The 10,724-nt window shown below is 40.3% G+C and overlaps 1 protein-coding gene across 1 annotated transcript; it reads left to right on the forward strand.

Moving 5' to 3' along the window:
• The first annotated feature begins 8,221 nt into the window (after window positions 1-8,221).
• Window positions 8,222-9,882, forward strand: LOC150001375 (tubulin alpha-1A chain-like). The gene has a single exon (XM_090287137.1). The coding sequence runs from the start codon at window positions 8,317-8,319 to the stop codon at window positions 9,670-9,672; it is 1,356 nt and encodes a 451-aa protein (XP_090143263.1). The 5' UTR covers window positions 8,222-8,316; the 3' UTR covers window positions 9,673-9,882.
• Window positions 9,883-10,724: the final 842 nt, after the last annotated feature.

Here is a 10,724-nt window from a genome sequence, read left to right on the forward strand (position 1 = left end):
AAGACAAAGGACACAAAATCAGGGTAGAGGAGCAAGTTTCTAGGGAGTAGTAGCTTTAGTTACTTTGCCCTTTGTGGGCAAATGCGTAGACTAGATCACAAGTGTGCTGGCATTTCTCTTCCACAGCTATCTTGGACATTCACAGGTAGTCACATACGGCAGTGTTAGAAGCTCAGGTAACCATATTACTGATGGTACCGGTGACTCTGCCCTTAAATTCTCAAAAAGTAAAAATAAAAAATTTGTTTTTCTCATGCCGTTTCCTTGCCATACCCCCTTACAAATCCTTCCCATCCTTAGCCAAACTCATTTCCCTTATTCAATGGGTGAAAAATAGTGAATTTTGTTGCTACCAAAGGCAAACCACAACAGAAGTTGCAATCTATTTTTTCTCTAGTCTCAATTTTATTGATTATTCTCCTGGCCAAATAAAAATGAGAAAGAAAGCAAAATAAAATTTTATGAGAGAAGTTAAATCACAAGTAATTTTATCTATTACAAAATACCACTAAGGTTTCTGGCATCATTCTATTTTGAAGGTTGAAGTTATCTAAAATTAAGTAACTGCTCTTTATAGAATATACACTTCAGTAAAGTGAAGTTATTTTTAATTGCATCCATTGACACACTGTCAAATGCTTAAGTATAAGTAAGACTGCTATTAAAAGTATTTTTTTCTGGTTACATCCCCTCACCTTCTATTCTGATATTCCATTTCATTTTTCTAACTACCAGTTCTTTTCAAATGGTCAAGAGGTCATTAAGACAGTGGATTGGGGAAGAGGGAGAGAATCTAGTGCTGACGGGAGAAAAATAGTGTTATGCACCTTTTTAACCTCAAAGTGGTTACCATGTACAAAGTTGATGTCTGTTGCTATGATCTTCCCCAGACTCTAATCTCATTTAGACAATGCTAGAACAAAACACTTTCTGCTTCTATTCCTATTGAGTTGCCCCATTCACTCTGACACCTGCAAGAAATTGATTGTGAAACAATTTTCTTTGGCATAGATTTTGAGAAGTATTTTTTCCCTTTTTCTAGTTTCAGAACATTGGTCTTGGGTAACTTCTCTGAGACCAAGTTCCCAGATGTAGCAGTTGATATGATTGACATTTGGTGCCTCTAACATGGTCCCTGTGCCCATTCTCACTGATCTTACCTGCTGATACTTCTTAGTATACTAAAGCACTCAAAGAGGTGACCAGAAAATGCCCCAGTCATTCATGCACCGGTTCAGCAAACATTTATTGATAGTTGTAACATTTACAATATGAAAATGGTGTTTCTATGTTCAACTAATAGTTAACTAATGTACTCAAATCTCTTAGCTCCCCCCATAGGAAGGGCTGTAGTATAGTAGAAAGTAAGGGGAGACAAATTCACATGCAGGCTCAATTTCATGGCAGAAAATAAAAGTATATAAGAGTTCATTCTTGTCCCATCATGTAAAAGCCAAAACAGAAACCAAGAACAATGGTTCTATTTGTACAGCTGGCTCAATGGGTCAAGGGAAAGTACCTTTACTATTTTGCAGGAGAAGCAAAAGCCAATAAATATATATTTTAATTTCACCTCTGCTAATATTCACCTTTTATGGTCCTATTTTCTATAAAACTAACCAGGATTCTCAAGGACAATATACAAAGAAAAGCAACAATGGAGCGGCATTTTTAAATAACTCAAAAAAGAAAATGAAAGCCAATGATTTTAAAACAAGCTGAGCTGAATTTCAAGTATCTGGGCTATGGCAAAGCAGTTCTAAAAGTACAAGAATTCAAGAAATACTGCATCTAAAGGCCATTTACAAAAAAAAAAAAAAAAATTTTCCAGAGAATGAGTTTCATCCAAGCAAGAAGAAAAAAAAAACAGGAAAAATATCAGGAAACAGCATTGATAATGAACACTTAATATGTTGAATTGGATATTAACAAGTAAAAGAAGGTTGAGAATATAGATGGAAGAAGAGTATATATATATATATATATATATATTATATGTTCTAACAATGTAGAACAAATGCTTCTAGAAAACAAATGGGCAAAGCAGAAAAGGAAAGAGGAAAGCAGAATATAATCACGGTGTTTAAGCAAAGGAAGAAGTCAAAGAATGCCACTGAAAACTAACAAACCAGGTAAACAGAGGTTAAATTAGAAAAAAATACAAGAGAAAATCTTCATGAACTTGAGTTAAAATATTTTAGATACCAAAATCACAATTCAAAAAACAATTGATAAATTGTTTTCATCAAAATGGAAATATTAGCTCTCTGAAAGACCCTGGTAGGAGAATGAAAAAATAAACAACGGAGAAAAAAATATTTATAATTCACATACCCGTAAAAGGACTTTTATCTAGAATATAAAGAGAACTCTCAAAGCTAGACAATACGAAAACAAATAACCCAGTTAAGATACAGGCAAAAGACCTAAATGGACACTTTGTCAAAGAGGAAATACAGACGGTAAAGAAGCACATGAAAAGATGTCCAACATCATTAGTGAATAGGGAAATGAAATTAAAGCCAAGTACTGAGTAACTAAAACTCTCATATGTTTTTGGTGGGGATCCAAAATTGTACAGCCACTCTGGCAAATGGCTTGAAAGTTTCTTAAAAATTAAACATACACAGGCATGAGCGGTCCCACAGATCTGTCTCTGCTCTACAGTGTTTGAAAGAAACAGACCCATGAGTCGGCTCCGAACATCATCCAACCTCCTTCCAGCTGCAGTGTCGGGGGTCACCCTCACCACCATTCCCGGCCCTGGAACAACCCATCACCAGTTCTGATGGTTAACCCCTTATTGCCAACCAACCATGAGCTTCCAGATTCCATGAATCTTTCCGCTGAAGTGGAGGCTGCAGTGAATCTCCCGGCCGGCCTGCATCTGTGGGCCTCCAACACCTCTCTCCGGGCTTCTCTTTTCACAGGAAGGATGTGGCTCTGAGGGACCACTTCTTCCAGCACAACACCAAGTGTCTCTGGAAGATGCAGACACAGTGTGGCTTCCAGGCCCTTCAGACATGAGGAATCCATCCCAAGACTAGTGGGAGGAAACTCCAGACGCCAAGGAAGTGCCATGGCCCTTTGGAATCTGCACACAGTGGATTCTGCCCACACTGACCCCCCAACATGTGATTTCCTGGAGAGCCACTTGTCGTTGAGCACGTGAGACCCATGAGAAGATGGGCAAGCATGTGAATTAACTCCATATGCTGTTCTGGGCTGGACGAGTAGCTTTTCCAGAGGCTCACCGCAAGCATTGCTGGAACTCTCTAGAACCCACCAGCCTTGAGGGCACCTCTGCATGCCCCTGGTGTCGGGGGCCTCTGCCCGCTGCCACAGTGCAACTTTTTAACCCCCTTAGAGCCCTCTCCCAAGCTCTGTAGCTAATGGAAACAGTAATCTGGGGATGGGGCAGGTGCAACAAAAGAGTGGACACATACCACTTGACCTAGCAATCGACGGCTAGGTATTTTCCCTAGAGAATTAAAAGCTTTTCACAAAAAGACCTGTATTCAAATATTTTTGGTGGCATTATCCATGAGCACCAGAAAGTGGAAACAACCCAAATGTTCTTCAGTGAGTAAGCATACAGATTTGAAAAAATTGCAGTATATCTGTATAATGGAATACAAGTCAATAATAAAAATAAACTCTTGTCTCGATACACTCAAAGTATAGATAAAACACAAATGCATTATGCTTAAGTGATAAAAAGTTAAATTCAAGAGGTTACCTACTATATGGTTCCATTTATATGATAGTCTGGAAAAAGCAACTGTAGGACAGTGTTAACCACACTAGTAACAGGGTTACTAGATCAATGGTTACCAGAGGTTATGGGCAGAGGGAAGGGATTGCCTACAAAGGAGCAATATGAGGAAATGATGAAACTGTTCTGTATCCTGATTGTAGCTGTGATTATATGAATTTAAACAGCTGTTAAAAATCACAGAACTACACACCCAAAATTTAATTTGGCTATAGGTAAATTATAAATAATTTTAATAGGGAAATTGTCCTAGATTAAAAGAGCCTAAAATATATATATATATATCAATTGCAATGCATAAACCCAGGTTGGACAATGTTGTTCTTATTTTTCTTTTTAACAGAGTATGTATAAAAGGCATTCTTGTGATAATTGTGAAAATTTGAATATGAATCTTACACTAGATTTTCTGAGGTGTGTGAAGGGTATAGTGGTTTCATTATAAATTACTCTCATACTCAGGAGATGAATGCTGATATATTTATCAATAGCTGTAAATTTCACAATACCAACCACTTACCTACAAATGGTACGGAAAAAAAAGTATGGGTACATATATGGGATAAGTATATTTATATATTCATTATATATAAACCAGGTAAATGAGTGCAAATATGCATTTTACTATTTTTTCCAATTTTCTGTATTTGAATGTTATAATAAAATGAAAATAAAAAACACTAACCTCAAAGGTGAGCTTACTCTGAAAATTACAGGAGCTTAGCCATATAACAAAAATGGCATTTCATCAATTTCTACTTTGGCTAATCTTTAACAGCTACCTCTTTGAACTTGTGTTTATATTACAAGGTTAATCTGTTTTATATACAGTAGTATGCAGTAAAATATTTAGTAGTATGTAGTAAAATATGTAATGACAACAGTGTGTAGTAAAATATTTAGTAAAATATACTGGCAGTAGTATGTAGTAAAATATTTTTCAAGAAGCTATAGAAAGATACATCCTTCAACTGAGGGAACAATCTAAGCATTAGGAAGGTATGGGTCCAGGAAACTCTTAATCTCCAGAATTCTGGTGAAGGAAGACCTCAGAATGATACAAGGCATAGTATCATACAGGTTGAAGCAGATCCATAGCTCTGGGGAGAGAAATCTCCATGTAAATAAAATTAAGAGAATCCCATGTTTCTGAACATATTGTGAAATGATTTACACAGTGAAAAAGAATTGAGGCTGAATTAATGACAATAGAAAAGCAAAGGAAAATAAGATAACCTCAGAAACAGTAAAAAGTGGGATACAAATCATAGTTCACTATTTGGATCAGCCACCAATAGTGTCTACAAAGCCTCAATAATCCAAATAAAATTATAAAACAAATTGAAAAGGCAAATGAATGGAAACTACGCATGTGTCTGGTGGGTGATGAGAGAGGTCAGTGAAAGAGAGGTATATTTTTAATTTCCCCGGTAAGACATCTTCAGGCAATGCCTAAAATGAAAGCCAAGGAGAAGCAATGAAAGTATTTTTAAGGGCAATGGAGGGTAACAACAAAAGAAACAGCTGAGGGAGCTGAAATTGTTAGAGGACTCTGTAAGACTTCGAGAACCATTTGACACTTTTTTATGTACATCTATACTTTTCTAAAGATATTTACTTATTTTTAGAGAGAGGGGGATAGAGGGAGAAAGAGAGGAAGAGAAACATCGATTGTTGCCTCTTGTATGAGCCCTGACCAGGGACTGAACCCGCAGTCAAGGCAGGTGCCCTGACTGGAAATCAAACCAGTGACCTTTTGCTTGGCAGGATGATGCCCAACTCACTGACCCACACTGGTCAGGGCTACATGTATACTTTTAATTAAAATAAAAACTAAATTTAAAGCAATGTTTTTGAGAGTATTGTTTCCCTCAAGAAGAAAAAAAAAAAAAAAACACTTGTAGAGATTGCCATGATGATTCTAATTCATCACCCTTCTCTGTATTCAGTAAGTTACGCTCACTATAGAGTTAGAACCTAATTTCCAGCCCTTTGAATATAGGTTGGCCATGTGACTTACTTTGGCCAACGGAATGTTAACTGATCCTAGGAAAGCGTAAGAGTCTTGAAAAGCGCTTGTATGATTGGACTTGCCCTCTCTCTTGCACAGTTGCCACAGCATGCATCCTTGCTCAGGCTAGCCTGCTGGAGGGTCACAGATTCAAGGAACAGCACTAAACCTCTTAGTCCTCCCAGCAAAAGCCAGCCCGGATCAGCTGACGGCCAGCCAGTGTCCAGCAATGTGAGTGAGCATGAACAAAACCTGCCTAAATGCATTCTCCACAGAATGAACTAAACCAATGCATATTGTTTTAAGCCACTGAATTTTGGGGTCATTTATTATTATTGTAACAAGATATAATTTATACAGAATCTAAAGAACAATGCAGTAACATCCTCAATTAAAAAAGAATGTGTAAGCACAATGACTGGGACCACTTCATCTGTAGTAAGGTGACAACAAGAGGAAATACTTGATGCCTTTTTATTGCCAAAGATTCTAGGAATCCTCCCAACTCTCAAACTGAGTTCAGTTCCATGGTTGGATAGTTAAATGAAGACACAAATGAAGCAAACAGGAAGAAATGGTACACATTAATCCAGCCATTGTATTTCCAACAAACACCAATGTTTTCATGCTAATCAGCTATTGTGTGCCATCGTGTGGAATTTTATTCTGCTTTTTATTCTGTAATATACTTGTGGGACCAATCTGTATTGCTAGATCTCTTCTCAGCTGATTTGTTAAAAAAGAAAACAAAACAAAATAAAGCAGAGAGAGAGAGAGAGAGACTTGGGAGCTTTTATAGCAATCCAGACACACTCCAATTGAGTAAATGACTCTTTTTGCCCATAAATCCTTTAAAACAGTCTTAATTTTCCCTTACCCATAGAATGTACGCAGGTTGTTGGAAAGGTCATGATTTCTGTAAAATGCTTTGCATTTACTGAACAGTCAGATGTTAGTTGCTGCTGTTAGTGAATATTGTGGGTAAAGAACTTGAGCCAAGGTGGCATAGGACTACTTTATTAATGGTTTCAGTTAGATAAGTCCTCAGGAGTAAAGATGAAGCTCATGGCTCCCAGGAACCCATATTATAGCACTACCAGCACGGGATGAGAACTCCTGTCTTTTGAACCAGACAGCTGGAGTTGGGGAAAAGGCAGAGAACTATAATTATAACAATAACCAGCACTTATTGAGCTCCTCCTCTCTGCCAGGTGCTCTTTCAAGGACTCACTGGCATTAAAACATTTAATTCTCAAAATAATCTTATGAAATAATAGGAAATTCTCTATTAATGAAATCCTCTTTTCCTAGATAAAGAAACAGAGGCGGATAGCTTAAGCAGCTTGTCTAAAGTCACACTCATAGTAAGTGGCATAACCTGGGTTAAGAGTCCATGTCCCTAACCACACGCTCTTGTCTCCTATGTTAACAATGGTTTCAATTCTACCGGAAGCCCCTAGGTCCTAAGAGACTGTGTAATGAGAATTTTCTCATTATTTCTCTGAAGATGCCTCTTGCCTCTTTCCTGCCGAATTTCCCAAGAAACCTTTCAATTGGCCTCCTAGGTCTAGACCCAAGACATTTCCAGGGGTCCCCTGTGATATGGCTCTTGAGCTCCCTGCAGATGTTATTCATTTTCACATTGTCACAGCTTGGAGCTACTTATCAGTAGCAATAGTGACTTGAAAGAGCCATGCTAAATAGAGAGTCACTACAGCATAATGTTGAGAATATAGATTTATAGTCAGACAGAATCAGATTCCAGGCTCTGCCATTCAATAGCTATGGCAAATCTCTAAGCCTCTTAGCCTCGATGTTCTTATTTGTGAAGTGGGGTGAATTAGAACATCTACCTGATAAGGCTGTTGTAAATATGTTAATAATAATAATACACATCAAGTGCTTACCATCAGCCTCAAAGTGCTCAATAAAAACTATTATTTTCATCATGAAAGTTCTTATCTCCTTTCCAGTTCTATGGTAAAATTTGTTCCCTTGTACATTTCCCTTAATAGTCGCAGTTTCCAAGAACCCATTGATGATGTTAAGTGAGGACTTAGTGTACTTAGCTTTTCAGCCTGACAACTCTCATTTTTTATTTACTGTTACTGCTTCTTTCTTGAATGAGTGGGGCCAACTGGACACCATTCAAAAAGAAAATAAGTTTGGATAGGAAAATGAGACCCTTAAGCTGATATTTTCAGTCAATCTCATTCCCATTGTCTGGAGAAAGCTCTCACTAAAAGGTCTGGGGGCACAATATTATCGCCTACTAATAGTTCCACTTGGCATCCATTCCTGAACTTGCTTCACTTTGGGCTACAGAAGAAGGGGGCTTTTTCAAACCTTCAAAACCTCAGGTTATAGGACACGTAGGCAATTTAGGCTCCAGGCTGCTCGCAAAAAGATGCACTAAGAGAGAGGTCTTGGCAGGTTCTCTTACATCGACCGCTTAAGAGTCGCGCTGTAAGAAGCAACAACCTCTCTTCTTCCTCTCCGTTATCCATTAGGCAGCCGCAAAGCAGCAACCATGCGTGAATGTATCTCCATCCACGTTGGCCAGGCTGGTGTCCAGATCGGCAACGCCTGCTGGGAGCTCTACTGCCTAGAACATGGCATCCAGCCTGATGGCCAGATGCCAAGTGACAAGACCATTGGGGGGGGAGATGACTCCTTCAACACCTTCTTCAGTGAGACAGGTGCTGGCAAGCACGTGCCCAGGGCAGTGTTTGTAGACCTGGAACCCACAGTCATTGATGAAGTTCTCACTGGTACCTACCGCCAGCTCTTCCACCCTGAGCAGCTGATCACAGGCAAGGAAGATGCTGCCAATAACTATGCCCGTGGACACTACACCATTGGCAAGGAGATCATTGACCTTGTCCTGGACCGAATTCGGAAACTGGCTGACCAGTGCACAGGTCTTCAGGGCTTCTTGGTTTTCCACAGCTTTGGTGGGGGAACTGGTTCTGGGTTCACCTCCCTGCTGATGGAGCGTCTCTCTGTCGATTATGGCAAGAAGTCCAAGCTGGAGTTCTCCATTTACCCAGCCCCCCAGGTTTCTACAGCTGTAGTTGAACCCTACAACTCCATCCTCACCACCCACACCACCCTGGAGCACTCTGATTGTGCCTTCATGGTTGACAATGAGGCCATCTATGACATCTGTCGTAGAAACCTCGATATTGAGCGCCCAACCTACACTAACCTGAATAGGTTGATAGGTCAAATTGTGTCCTCCATCACTGCTTCCCTCAGGTTTGATGGAGCCCTGAATGTCGATCTGACTGAATTCCAGACCAACCTGGTGCCCTATCCCCGCATCCACTTCCCTCTTGCCACATATGCTCCTGTCATCTCTGCTGAGAAAGCCTACCATGAACAGCTTTCTGTAGCAGAGATCACCAATGCGTGCTTTGAGCCAGCAAACCAGATGGTGAAATGTGACCCTCGCCACGGTAAATACATGGCTTGCTGCCTGTTGTACCGTGGTGATGTGGTTCCCAAAGATGTCAATGCTGCCATTGCCACCATCAAGACCAAGCGTACCATCCAGTTTGTGGACTGGTGCCCCACTGGCTTCAAAGTTGGCATTAATTACCAGCCTCCCACTGTGGTGCCTGGTGGAGACCTGGCCAAAGTACAGCGAGCTGTGTGCATGCTGAGCAACACCACAGCTATTGCTGAGGCCTGGGCTCGCCTGGATCACAAGTTTGACCTGATGTACGCCAAGTGTGCTTTTGTCCACTGGTACGTGGGTGAGGGCATGGAGGAAGGAGAGTTTTCTGAGGCCCGTGAGGACATGGCTGCCCTAGAGAAGGATTATGAGGAGGTTGGTGTGGATTCTGTTGAAGGAGAGGGTGAGGAAGAAGGAGAGGAATACTAAAGTTAAAACGTCAACGGTGCTGCTTTTACAGGGAAGCTTATTCTGTTTCAAACATGAAAAGTTGTGGTCTGATCAGTTAACTTGTATGTAGCAGTGTATACTCATACAATTACTGGCCTATGCTTTAAAACATGAAGCTTTGTTACAGACCCAGCTAGTCCACTTCTCTGAAGGGTTTGAATAAAGTATTCCCTGTCTTAAATGAGAAAAAAAAAAGAGAGAGGTCTTTTTCTTCTCTCTCTGCTTGAAGCCTGGCCTCCTCAGACATTCACTCCGACAGGACTTTGCTGAAAATGGCAATGAGCACTCAACCCAGACCTGTGTTTTTCTTACCATTTCCCCTCATGCTCTAGCTCAGACTCATAAGCAGTTTGTACTCCAAAGCACCCAAGGTGATAATGCAAGAAGAGTTATTCCTGGTCCAGCCTGCAATATCCGAGTCCTCACCACCCAAATGCCTCCTCACCACTGAGCTAGGTCATGTTGTCTTAAGTTCTGTTGTTACTCCCTACCTCCACATGCCAAATTCTGTATCCATTCAGTTTGGTTATATATAAAGAAATGAACAAATAATAATAATGATAACCAACATATCAGAGCTTTTGACAGATAGGGTTTTTTCCCCTCTCGCATAAAAAAAATCCTATAGACAAATATGCTAGAGATGGCAGAGGGGCAAAGGGCAAGCGTACTTACTATCCGGCATACAAGAGATTTCTCTCGAGAGCAAAGGGCAGGCATGCTTTTTACCTGTTATACAATATTTTGGTTCCTTAGCTTTGGGATTCCTCTCCTGTAACACAGTCCTCTGTAGGTGCTGGCATCCTCTGACCCTCCTCACATCACCCCATTGGAATTGCAGTTCAGGGAACCCGTACCAATGCTGATGCCCTGGCTACTGCTGTCACCGGGAGTCCTAAAGGCTCCTCTTTTTGACACGGGAGTCACATGTCTTCTACCAGAATCCATGAAACCGCAACAGGCTACACGTTAGGTCTCGCAAATCATAGACCCTTCATAGCTCTTGACAGATAAAATAGGTGGCAAATATT

The sequence above is a fragment of the Furipterus horrens genome, unplaced genomic scaffold (genome assembly GCF_987537825.1).
Source record: "Furipterus horrens unplaced genomic scaffold, mFurHor1.1.pri manual_scaffold_9, whole genome shotgun sequence".
Taxonomy (NCBI): Eukaryota; Metazoa; Chordata; class Mammalia; order Chiroptera; family Furipteridae; genus Furipterus; species Furipterus horrens.

Excerpts from the sequence above, each read along its gene's own strand:
- LOC150001375 (XM_090287137.1), top strand. The coding sequence starts at position 8,317 with ATGCGTGAATGTATCTCCATCCACGTTGGCCAGGCTGGTGTCCAGATC.